General features: G+C 47.7%; 1 protein-coding gene across 8 annotated transcripts in view; it reads right to left on the bottom strand.

The window, feature by feature from the left end:
• The window catches only part of ncoa2 (nuclear receptor coactivator 2), an 82502-nt gene that overhangs the window by 4100 nt on the left and 65039 nt on the right, over nt 1-13363 (bottom strand). For 6 of the 8 annotated variants that reach the window (XM_061238178.1, XM_061238180.1, XM_061238177.1 and 3 more), the window contains 9 exons: nt 13134-13331; nt 11941-12117; nt 11394-11526; nt 10072-10237; nt 8879-9169; nt 7437-7514; nt 6108-6555; nt 3839-4073; nt 873-1077 (listed from right to left, as the gene is read on the bottom strand). In XM_061238178.1, the coding sequence (XP_061094162.1) occupies nt 873-1077; nt 3839-4073; nt 6108-6555; nt 7437-7514; nt 8879-9169; nt 10072-10237; nt 11394-11526; nt 11941-12117; nt 13134-13331 (1931 nt within the window). The remainder of the gene's footprint in view (nt 1-872; nt 1078-3838; nt 4074-6107; nt 6556-7436; nt 7515-8878; nt 9170-10071; nt 10238-11393; nt 11527-11940; nt 12118-13133; nt 13332-13363) is intronic. The other 2 variants (XM_061238183.1, XM_061238182.1) reach the window with 2 other exon arrangements.

Raw genomic sequence — 13363 nt, 5'->3', positions numbered from 1 at the left:
GGGGGTTTCCAGGAATGGAAGGCTCACCAGTATCTGAGACTTTGTTTACGTCTGCTATATAGTCCTCAACAATACAGCCTACATCTTACAGCCTACAAGGACCTTCCCTTTAAAACATTGCCTGCACGAGTACAAATCAGTCTTGCACTAAGTGCACAGTACTAATTACATCACTGGCTTCAGGGCCTAGGCTAAGTCCGTCTAGCACCATAACTCTCTTTCAGAATTACATAAGGTAATTACGGTAAATTATTCACAACCTTGTTGTCCTGAAAAGTGCTCAATTAAGTGTGCCCAGACACTTAAGGCCTTACTATAAGGCCTTCCACTTGTAATGGGTTAAGTAAAGAAGTGCATTCCATAAATCAGGACGGAGCACTCGGCTTCTTTACTAAACTCCCGCGAGTTCCATTTTGCGAATGTTTAGTGAAGCGTCTTCCCCGATAATAAAGATTGAACCTCTTACCAGTGTACCTACAACTCGGCAAGCTGTATTTCATCTGAAAGAGTTTTGTGCGGGGGAGAGACACCAAGGAGCCATCTTGCTACAGTATTACTTACTCGAGCAGGATCAGCCTCTTGTTTTGTCATGTCCATGCAACTGGCTTGGAAACAGGTTACCCCCTCTCATGTATATCTCATAATATAATTTACTTGCATCAGGATGGAGGTTTGGCTAAATGTATAATGTAAGGCTAAATATCAAACTGAGACCCGAGATCTGCTTATTTGGAAACCTATGTGGCGTATGTAAATGCCAGTAGCGAAGCTTGCTCTGGAGCAGACAGGTTAGTGAACCTCTGTGCGATTGGTCAAGCACTCAGGATCATTGGGAACCGAGTAAGCGGACAGGGCCTTGGGTAGTCTCTCACCTGCTCAGGGCCCATGGAGGACAGCCCTGATGTAGGCACAGAGGTCATTGAGGTCACACTCATCTGCCCGGACATCTGGTTCATATTGTTCATGCTGCTGGAGTTGGCGGCCATGGACACGTTGATGCTCATGCCGTTGCTGTTGTACATGTTGCTGGCGTTGGGCTGCTGAGCAAACTGAGGCGGCGACTGTTGCGTGAACATGCTAAACAACAAAGGAGCGCAGTAAAGAATCGGCCTACTTTCAAGGGCTGAATCCGCACTACAGCCAGTACACACTTTACAAATCCTGAGAGAAAGGTTTAATAACAGGTGTGCATTCCAATGTCTACTATAGAAAAGGCTTTACAGATGAAAGCAAATAGAGGAGCGAAGGCTGCAGAAAGACATGCACTGTGGAGTGATATGATTAAGTTTCATATCCACACTGTCACATACAGCGTGGTCCGTAAGCATTTGGACAGTTTTGTTCTTTTGCTTCTGTACACATTGGATTTGAAATGTAACTGAATATGATGTTAAAATGCAAACTGTCACTGTCAATTAGAGAGTATTCAAATCCATATTGGACAATCCTTGTAGGAATTACATCTCTTTTTATGCAAAGTTCAAAAGTCATTGGGGCATTTAAATTAGGGGACCAAAAGTAATTGGACAGTTGGCTTCTCAGCTGTTTCTGATTAGACCGGTTTATTCAATCGCTTTTGACAGCCTTTGGAGTCAGTAATTGCGTTCGTCAACATGAGGAGCAGAACTGTGCCAATGACAGTCAAGGAAGCCATTATGAGGCTGAGAAATAAGAAAAACTAAAAATGATCAGACATAGGCCAAACAATAGGTTTATAAAAACAAACTGGAACATCATTAAGAAGAGAGCGCTGGTGCATGTTTTGGATCACTGGCTTGCTGTGGGATGAAACACCATTCAGTGGGCTATCAGCACTTACATTACCAATACAGCCAAGTGAGCCAGCACCTGTGCCAGCCACACATGGCCAAACTAGAACACCCCCACAACCATGTTTCACAGACGTTCAAAACCGTGGTCATGCTGAAAGACTGTGCTCACTAGCACCATTGCATTTGGCTCCATTATAGGTAATTCAGAGCTGTTTTCAATGTAAGTCAATGGTACAATTGTGGACTAAATACAAAGTAAATAATTTTTCCCACAAGACAATGCAGTCGCAATCAGTGTTTTTTCTTAATCTAATGCCTCCTGATATACCAAAGTTATTGTGTTATTAGGACAATACAGCAATACCTTGAGGACGGGAGAGATTATGTTACTATAATTATCTCACACGCTTAGTGGAGGAGCCGCACTGGCTTCCCTCCTGCGCAGTCTCTGGCTCCAAATGGTACTACATGGCGGCGCCAGTAAACTTGACTTCCCGGTCTTCAAAACGCTTTTCACAAGCCCATGGATAATCAGTGGGTGACATCACAGGCACCATATTTTTCTACAGTCCATGGGGCAATTCCTTTTAGCCTCCACAATTTGCTCTTGCCATCACGCTGATACAAGTCAATCTTGGTCTCTCCTCTGTCCACAATACCGTTTACCAGAACTCTGCAGGCACTTTTGGGCACTTCTTAGCAAACTGTAACCTGGCCATATTGTTTTGCCGGCAGATGCCAGGAATGTAGGGCCTCTCTATCCATCCCTCATTCAGGAAATAACAACCAGGAGACATAATATACAGTTTGCATCTGTGTGAGGGTGTGTGTGTGCGTCTCTATGCATCTCCTCCTCCCTTCTATCTTTTCTCCATGATACTGGAGACCTGTGGCCTCTAACCCACTTACATCCCAGGCTCAAGGATATATGGCCCATCTTATCGCTGGAAAGCCAGAAGAGACACTTCATCTTGAATCCTGAAGCAAGACGACTCTGGGAGGACAAATAGCTATTTCTGATTTGGAACTGTTGGTGTGATGTTAAGGAGGTCACTGTGAGCCAACCATGTAACAATCAGTGATATAATTATGTATGTAGTTATAGTCCACTCAATGCCTATGTATTAACTACACCAATCAGAGGAAGCATAATCTATGTATTAGTAAGACACTCTTGATAAAAAAATGGCAGAGACTGCCCCCCTGTCTCTTCAGTTCATGCTTGACCACCTTGTGTGTTTAAGTACCGCACTCTTTCTGCGGAGAAATAAATCCTTGGATACACTTGGTCGTGTCTGGTCATTATAAGGAGAGAAACTCAACTCAACTAACTAGTGGTTTGCACATCTTGCAGTGTAGCCTCTGTAGATCTGTTTGTGAAGTCGGCTGCAGACAGCAGTCACTGACACATCCAGGCCTGTGCCCTGAAGAGTGTTTTTGATCTGTCAGACAGGTGTTTGGGGTTTTTTCTTCATTATGGTGAGAATTCTTCAGTCATCAACTGTCAAGGTCCTCTTTGGCCAACCAGCCCCTTTGCAATTACAGAGCTTGCCAGTGCTCTCTCTCTTCTTAGTGATGCTTCTAACTGCTTATTCTAGTAAGACTAATGTCTCTGACTGTTATTTTCTTATTTCTCATAAAGGCTTCCATGACTGTCATTGGTGCAACTCTGGTCCTCATCTTGACAAATGGTAATAACACCAATGACTCCAATGCCACTGACTCCAAAAGCAATCAAAAGCCTAGAATCAAGATACTAGATACTGAAAGCTTTCTTATACCTGCACGGAAGTGATTGAGTACACCTGACTAATCAGAAACAGCTGAGAAGCCAACTGTCCAATTACTTTTGTTCCCTTAAAATGGGGGGGGAAGACTATGTATGAAAAGGGATGTAATTCCTACATGGACCACCTGATATGGATGCAAATTTCAAATCTAGATTTCATAAAGTATCTAATGTGCTAAGAGTACAGAGCCAAAATAACAGTTCCTCTGTCTAAATACTTACGGATTGCACTGTATTTCATGCACATTGAACAGCTGCGCTTGCTTTGCAGTCTCACCTGTTACTCATATTCCCGGTCATGTTTGTACTCATGTTCCCACTCATGTTCGTGCTCATGGTTCCACTCATATTTCCTTGCGGCCAGCCGTTCATGTCAGATGAGGACTGGAAGTTAGCGTTAGCCTGCGGCTGCTGGATCATGGGGCTTTGGGCGTGACCCATCCTGGGGGACATCAGGGGACTCTGGGGAGTGGTGGCTCCTCCAAACCCTGCATCAGGCTGCTGATTCATACCTGAGGGGCCCGGAGACACCTGTGAGCGGGGTGCTAGGGGCCGCTGAACCAGGGGTGGAGCATGATTGCAAGGGGGCGGGGGTCCCTTTTCAGGCACTCATATGCACACACACTTACATGCACAGTTACACACACACAGGCTTTACATACACTCATATGCACAATAACACACACACACACACACACACACACACACACACACACACACACACACTTAGGCTTTACATACACTCATATGCACAGTTACAAACACACACTCAGGCTTTACATACACTCATATGCAGTTACAAACACACACTCAGGCTTCACATACACTCATATGCACAGTTACACACACTCTCACACGCACACATACACACACACACACACACACTCAGGCTTTACATACACTCATATGCACAGTAACACAAACACACACACTCAGGTTTTACATACACTCATATGCAGTTACACACACACACACACTCAGGCTTTACATACACTCATATGCACAGTTACACACACACACACACACACTCAGGCTTTACATACACTCATATGCACAATTACACACACACACACACACACACACACACACACACACACACACAGGCTTTACAGACACTCATATGCACAGTTACACACACACACACACACACACACACAAACAGCCTTTACATACACTCATATGCACAGTTACACACACACACACACACACACACACACACACACACAAACAGCCTTTACGTACACTCATATGCACAGTTACACACACACACACACACACACACACACACACACACACAAACAGCCTTTACGTACACTCATATGCACAGTTACACACACACACACACACACACACACACACACACACACACACACACACACACACACAAACAGCCTTTACGTACACTCATATGCACAGTTACACACACACACACACACACACACACACATACTCAGCCTTTACATACACTCATATGCAGTTACACACACACAGGCTTTGTGGGGGCTGATGAGAACACAGCAGGAATTAAGCTTTTGGAAATTAATCTTCTAAACGAATCAGCTGATTATTATGACTTTGATTCTCATACAATCGGGTATTTAAAAATTATATAATTAACACTGATTTTTATATGCATGTCAAATGGTAAAAGCTCATCTCAACACATCTGTGATATTGAGTGGTGGCTCCAGATTGTTAACTGCAACATTCTAAACTTGGGGTCATGTGGGGGAGAGTTTATTCTTATTTTTTCATTGTTATGGCAAAATCACTTAGTTGTTTGGCCAAAACAACCAAGTTAAGACAGTTATTTGCAGGCAATACAGACAAAACAATAACGCATGCATGCAATTGTTATCATGCAAAAGGGAGAAGGGAGTGGGAGAGAACTGAGGTCAAAAGTGTACTGAGATTTCTAGAAAATCAACAGCTCCGCACCCACCAAAAAGCATCAGCCAGTGAATCTAGGTGTAGTACATTAGACACACAACACGAGTGACACGGTACACCACTTTATGCAGGCTTATCAGATTATTTCACTTTCAAAGGACCTTTTTGTAAATCAAATTAATGATCCAAAACACATTTCAAATTTGAAATGACTGTGAATCCCTGTCTCAGTCGCAGGAGGGAATGTTGTTAATAATTCTCCCCTCATGTGCCAAAATGGCAACTATTCAATTTCCTCCTGTAAATTTACAGCAGCAGAATATGCCATCAATCTGCAGCTTGGGTGCTAAACAGGTCTTGTACAAGATCTGTGCATCTACTGCCCTCTTGTGGAAGAAAGCTGTCCCTGCATTGGCCTCCAAGATTACCTTGTAAAGGCTAGGAATAGCTATGGCTGGGGACGTGCTCGTCTCGCATGCCTGGTACACGCTGACATGACAGCACATACAGTCACGGCCAAGATTAAAAATCGCAGCGAGGACTTGCGATTTATCTCCGCGTTTTTATTTTCAGGAATGAAGCGACACTGTTAAGCCTGCTCTGTGACGCCACTGGGGAACAGTTAACACAAAGCACTCGGGATAAAAAGGCAGTACCTGAGCTGGGAAACTGGAAGGCACTGTGTTGCACTTGGGGACTCATTACAGGCCCAAACTGCGTGCCCATATTTCCCATCATTCCCTGGTTAGTCAGACTCATCTGGGAGCCATGCAAGGAGGAGTGGGAGTGGAGCTGTGACCCGGGGAGGCTGGGGGACACAGGGGAGAAGGGGCTGGTGGAGGGCGGAGGGGACGCGAGGCCGGTACCGTAGTTGGGCGGGTAGGGGAACTGCTGGGGGTTGGCCTGGGGGATCCGCGGGTTGCTCATGGCGCCCGGCATGCCGGAGGGGGCGGCGGGGGCCATGTTGGGCGGGAGGCTGAGGCCCTGAGTGCGCATGAGCAGGCTCCGCTGCTGCTGCCGCTGCTGCTCCAGCTGCTTCTGCCTGAGGTGGTTAGTCAGGAACTCCCTCTGCCGCTGCGCCATCATCTGAGCGTTTATGGTTCCCTGCCAGGGGGACGGAGAGGGGGCGAGAGGAGGACAGAGAGGAAGAGAGGGAGGGAGAGGGAGCGAGAGAGTGAGGGAGGGAGGGGGAAGCGTAGGTGAGAGTGGGGGAGAGGGTGGGAGGGAAAGAGGGAGAGAGGAAAAGAGAGGGAAAGAAGAGAGATAGAAGGTATAGATGAGGTGCAGGGAGATGGAAGGGAGGGGGTGGGTTAGAGAGAGAGGGACAGGACAGAGGGAGAAACAGACTTCATCTCTGTTGCTCAATGTGTGCTATGGGTAGAGTGGCTTCAGGGATCAATCTGATCAACACCAGCTGAATGGAGAAATCAATGCATCCAATTCAGTTCTAACTACACAAACCTTTCGTGGAATCGTTCTTGGTCGAGCAAAAATGTATACTGTTTTTCTGCACAATTGCCATGGGTGCAGACTAAATGGCAAGACTCGGTATTGGTAAAATGGTAAAACTAAAGTTTCTGCATACAGTACTTGAATGTTTTTATTAGGAGGGAGTGTTTTACAGAGACTCACACTGAGTCATGATGTGTGATAAGGATTGTTTGCTTTAGCATGCCATCAGAGTTCAAAAATAAACACTACAGATAGAGCTAATTCCACACACTCCCACAGTTTGAGTTGTTCATTGTGTTCAGGAAAATGCAGTGCTTTGTTGTATCAGATTGTGCTAATTTTAAGGGACTACCGCACTTTTCTTTGAACCAGCCAGCGATCGTTGCCAAGTAATTAACAAAGCTGTTATAAGTAAACATCTGAAAGTGCTACCAACTTGTTTAAACATGCAGTCACCTGATGAAGAATACCTTCAGCACAAACAGCAGTGATATTGGGAAGTGTGATGTGCTTGGTTCACTGGTATAACTCACCTGCGTGGGTACGTTGGGTCTTAGAGGTAGGTTCAGATTAGACACTCCGCTGATCTGGTTCATCATGGGCTGACGGTTCTGAGTGCAAATTTTCAAATCCAACAATTAAAACTAAGTCAAGGACACAAAATAAACGATTGCTCCTATGGCTTTATAGGTATTGAAACTAGAGTAAAGCCCATGACCTAATTCAGACGCACTCAGGAAAACCTGAACTGTTCCCTTTACTTCCAGCAGGTGGCACTCAACCGTAGACTGTACTTCAGCTGTTCAGACTCATGCTGGGTATGCATGTAGATTCTGACAAAGGTTTCCAGTCTTTAAAGGGCAATATACATGAGCCTCGTTCAGCATAATGTGTGTGTGTGTGTGTGTGTGTGTGTGTGTGTGCACCTACCTAGATATATGTGGTTAAGTGGTATGAAATGCATAAGAAAAGCTTTGAATAAATGAAGTAGTACCACCAACAGGTTCATTGCAATGTGGTTCATGTTAGCTCTCGGGATTTAATTTAACTTGTGTGCAGTGGCTGAGTGCGATTAGCTTTCATTCATCTATAAAACATTCTACAGTGTTACCATTTACACTGTTCCCGTCCTAATTTTCTTGGTTATTTGCACTGGCTGTTCACCATAAAGCCATTGCAGCCAAACCAACAGATGTAGTGGTATACTGTACGTACATATAAATACGTAAATGAGGCAAGCCGTGAGTTGCTAGTCACAGAATATAAATGAGAGGGGAGGAGCATGGGAGGAGCAGAATACTTGTAGCAGTAACCCAAAATTTGACATCACAATGTTCTCGCACTCCATTGCTGCCATTATTAAAGAGTGAATCGGGAATATGACAGAAGGCTAGCTGGTTAGGAGTCATGGGAGTATGTGTAACAGAGGCGCTAGTCAGAATGCAGGAGGGTGAGTATAGGGCAGTGACCCATGGCTGTAGGGCTGTGGGTGTGTGGGGCTGTAGGGCTGTAGGGCTGTGGGTGTGTAGGGCTGTGGGTGTGTAGAGCTGTAGGTGTGTAGAGCTGTGGGGCTGTGGGTGTGTAGGGCTGTGGGTGTGCAGGGCTGTAGGGCTGTGGGTGTGTAGGGCTGTAGGGCTGTGGGTGTGTAGGGCTGTAGGGCTGTGGGTGTGTAGGGCTGTAGGGCTGTGGGTGTGTGGGTGTGTAGGGCTGTAGGGCTGTGGGTGTGTGGGTGTGTAGGGCTGTGGGGCTGTAGGGCTGTGGGTGTGTAGGGCTGTGGGGCTGTAGGTGTATAGGGCTGTGGGGCTGTAGGGCTGTGGCTGTAGGGCTGTGGGGCTGTAGGGCGGTGGGTGTATAGGGCAGTAGGGCTGTAGGTGTATAGGGCTGTAGGGCTGTGGGGCTGTAGGTGTATAGGGCTGTAGGGCTGTGGGTGTATAGGGCTGTAGGTGTATAGGGCTGTAGGGCTGGAGGTCCGTACCTGCTGTGCTTGGAGCCGGTGCTGCAGCTGCAGGCGCAGCGTGTTGGGCTGGGTGGGCACCACACCGGCGGGTCTGAGCCCAGGACGGGGCTGTAGCCTCAGCATGGGGTAGCCGGGCCGCTGGCCCATCTGAGACGCCATGGCGTGAAAGCTGGGGTCCTGCATGGGGGCGTAGCTGCCCTGCGCCATGTGGGCCGGGGGAGCGTACTGCTGCCCGTACATGGGGGGCTTCTGCTCCAGCATCATGCCGGGGTCCTGGCTGGGGAACTGGTCCTGCTCCACAGGCTGGACCTGCACAGGAACACACACACACACTCAACACATCTTACACTCACAAGTACACTGCATAATGTGTGTGTGTGTGTGTGTGTGTGTGTGTGTGTTTCTCTCTAGCCCTGAGAAGAGACACACTCAACACTGGACACATAAACTGGCCACATACATAACACTGCATTGCAAATGTTACTCTTAGTATTTTAGTCTTATATTAAGACATAAAATCGTATTTCTATTCATATGTTTGTTAAATAAGACAATACATGATTGGCAATGAAGGGAGACAGTTTTACCAATTTCAAGATTTGTCAATGGGGTAAGACAATTTCACTTAACTAACTTGATATATTTATAACGGATGATGGAAAAAACATTTGTTAACAGACTTTTTGCAGTGTGGCTACATATACCCACAATTACACTTCATGAGCATGTGTGTGCTTCTCTGGCCCTTTTGAGGAACTGAATACAAATGAATTATTTTTCAGCTGCGCTGGGTGACTATAAACTTGTGCCTTCAGTTAGAATACACTATGTAGGCACTGCATGTGTTGAATGAATCCAGCCTTTCTCCAAGTACTGAAACATGTTCTTTACTGTACCGCGTTAGGCTTACAGGAAAAGGGCCCCGGGCATCGGGAGCTGCATGAGGAGGCGGTAGCTGACTAAACCATGATTAAAGCACGCTGATTAAACCACGATGATTAAGCCATGCCGATTAAACCATGAGGGAACGTGTAGTCAACAGTAAACATAGGCCTGGAGTAAAAGATTCACCCACAGAAAATAACTTTTAGGACGTATGTGATGAATGGCTTGTGTTTTTTCAACATGGGTAAACTGCAGTCTGTCTTCTGAAACTATACGTATTTTGCGCAGATCTCTGGTAAATACGTATGTGTGGTTCACAAGCTTACCTGACCGACCAACGCTGGGATACCCAGGGCCCGGTCTATCTCCTCCAGTCCGTCGAAGTCCTTGAGGACGGTGTAGAGCTGGTTCAGCAGAGTCCCCTCGTCAGCGGGACTGTCTGTGGCCGGGGGCGGACACAGCGCCTCCTCCTGGGGGTTGCTGTAGGCGGCCCTGCGGAAAGACGGCAGGCCTGAGCGTCAGAGGCTGCTGCTACCTGCGTCACCTACACGCCTCCTACACGCCACCTACACACCACCTACACGCCACCTACACGCCTCCGCGCTTTACAGCCACCATTAGCCAGCAATTCCTCACTCAACATTTCAGGCAAAAATATCTTTGCTGTTTTTCCAGAGCACTGAACCGAGTAAATGAAAATGCTGCTTCGATAAAGCGCCCCTGTGATGCTCGGGACTGAAATGAATCATTTTATACCCTTCTGTGAAGAGTGGGAGTTAGCGAGTCCCAGCAGGCTTTTATGGGAAAGCATTTCCAAAAAATCTCTACTTTATTTTTCTAGTATGAATCATGAATGGGGTGATATGTTTCTTTTAACGCTCAGTATGTTTAACACGGCTCCAAAGAGCCTTTTCAATTTCAGACTGAAGCATTGAGGACTGCAAAGGTAGGAAGGATATATTGAATGCTACTGAAAAAGCAAATGCCAGAAAAAGAAACTAAACAGGCTCTATCTGGGGCAGCTGTAGGAATCTTAACTGCTACTCTGTCTCAGGTCAGCAAAGCTGACAAAAACACACACTTTACCAGTGTTGGGTCTTATCTAGAGCGATATACGATGGGTACAACGTTTTGCCCTTTACAGCTCTGAAAACCATTCACATTGCAGCAGCAGCAGCACCAGTAGCTCAAAGTGCTTTACATCCAGTGTTTCACCTAGGATTCAAACCCCTGACCCTAAAGTGCAGCTCTGGGCTTATGAGCTCCTGCTCTACCTGCAGTCCCAGGAGACCCCTCTAATGGCTGCCATATGTTTCACACTTACAATACTGACAGGAGGCATTTCCTGAGAAACCCGGATGAACAGGATGGAACCGATTAGTCACCAAAGAGAAACTGACGGTTTGTAGTGACATGGCGAAAGCAGCAATGTGACCATTCTGCCACGTCTTGATAGAGTGATTTTTACACTACGGCTGAATCGCTGCTGCATATGGCTGCTTCACAGTGCGCTGAGTGTCGCCAGTCCTCCTGCTGCAGAGAGAATAGCAGGGTGACCTACTTAGTTTCGGAGGTTCTGCGACTCTCTCTCGTTTGGGTGGCGCTAGGCGACAGCTGTTGTGGGCGTAGCGATGCAGTCCGTGGGTACCTGTTCTGGTTGCTGAAGGGACCCTGCTCGATGGGCATCATGCTGTCGGGCCACGGAGCTGTCTGATTGGGCGGCGCCTGCTGCTGGGAGAACTGGGGGCCCGCGATGCCCAGGTCCATGTCAGACTGCGCTGCTTTTGGGGGTTGGACAGAACAAGCCGTGGTTAGCCACTCACTAGCCGGGAGAATAAAGCCCGATACAATTACTGTCGAGAACGAGTTTACGCGTTGCTCGTGTGAACCTCTGCTGTAACGGCGACACAATTGGTTCACTGACTGAATATGCAATACTAAATCAGTAACTGAACACAGAGTCCCACAAACACACCATAACATGAGAGAAACAAAAAAACACGAGTAAAAACAATGAACAAATAAATAATGTGTATGCATGGAATTACTTATGGGATATGTACATATCACCCTGATGCCTTTGACAACCACTATAAAGCAAGAGCAGAAAGCCCAATGGGAGCACCAATCGTCCACTCGGGGCGGGGCTAAGGGCCGGTTGGGCATCGCCCCGCCGGGGAGGGGCGGGGACTCACCACTTCCCATCATCTGTGCGGGCAGCATCTGCCTGGGTCCCTGCTGACCGGGGGGCCTGGCGGGGCCTCCTGGGGCCGCCGAGGGCCCCATGCGCCCAGGCCCCACTCCCTGCTGCAGAGGCTGGTTGGCGTGGGAGGCCCAGGCTTCTGGCCGGGGGCCGCTACCTGCCCGCATGCCTGGGGGAGAGACGGCACACCTGAGAGCGGGCGGGATGGCGCGGTCCCGCTACGGGATCGCCCAGCGGGGGCCGATGACGGGACCCTGTCACCCTGAGCCTCACCCTTGCCTTCCTCCCACAGGAAGCCAGTCACTCAGTTTTACCGCTTCTCTCAGAATGAGGGACGCCAGAAAACAGCACTGCAAGCCTTCCGTCGTATAACTCCGATTTACAGGAAAAGTCCAACGATAAGACATAGAAGTGTTTCACTTTGCGTTTCACTTTGCGCTTCGTTTAGCGTTTCGTCGATGGCTGGTAGCTCGGAAGGGTGCTCGAGTGGAACGCTGAGTGCGAGTGGAGAAATTACTCAGAGAAACTTTCCAGTGATCGTTTCTGTCAGATGAAGTCCCACCAGTGGAAACTCTTCAGTCTCGCACGTTAAACCACAGAAAAAATCTCCACTCAGCCATCCTCTCAAACACACAGGTCCTCTCCACCAACAAGCCGGGAATCGTAGGGGCCTGACTATTAGATTTCAGTTTGCCTTGCTGGGCACATACCGATGCTCGTCCTGAGGTAATTATCAATGATCAATACCAGAGATGATGACCAGCACCAAAAGGGGTGACAAGTTCAAATGACCCTATCTTTTTACTCCCTAAATGCACTACAATTACTGACACATTGTGTCGGACTTCAAAAAATCCCATTTATCTACATTTAATTTCTCACTTGGCTGCTCCCCCTGTTATTACTTGCGGCGTCTGGCTGGACTCTTAACTGCACAGACACCAGGAGGAAAAACATTTTCGGCAGCGTGAAAAATGCCGGAGCCGGATCCGTTTCCTGCCGAGTTCCCAAATCAGCGAAAATGACACATGATGAAACGAATTAAAACAACAAAAACAAAATGATAGAGTCATGGGCACACAGGATCACAGACAAACACTGGGCTCACAGGCGGTCCTGGTGAGCATTTCTCTGCGGCCGTGTGACTCAACAAGCTTACCGCCGTCGCTTCAGCGATCGCCTTACCTGCGCTGACGAGGTTGGGCTGGTTGGCCATCATGCTGTGGTTTCCCATCATGCCTTGCTGTTGCATGACAGAGTAGGGGCTGTTGTTCCTCAAGGGAGGGAAGGTTCCGGGGGCGGCCTGGGATGACATGTTCATGTCCAGGGAAACACTCCTCACCGGAGGCCCTCTGGGCTGGCCTGGCCTCGGCCCGCTGAAGCCTGGAGCACCAAACGCAGCGGTCACACAATTA

Source organism: Conger conger, chromosome 4, assembly GCF_963514075.1.
Source record: "Conger conger chromosome 4, fConCon1.1, whole genome shotgun sequence".
Lineage (NCBI taxonomy): Eukaryota > Metazoa > Chordata > Actinopteri > Anguilliformes > Congridae > Conger > Conger conger.
The sequence above is the reverse complement of the archived record's forward strand: the minus strand, read 5'-3'. Positions and strand labels throughout refer to the sequence as shown.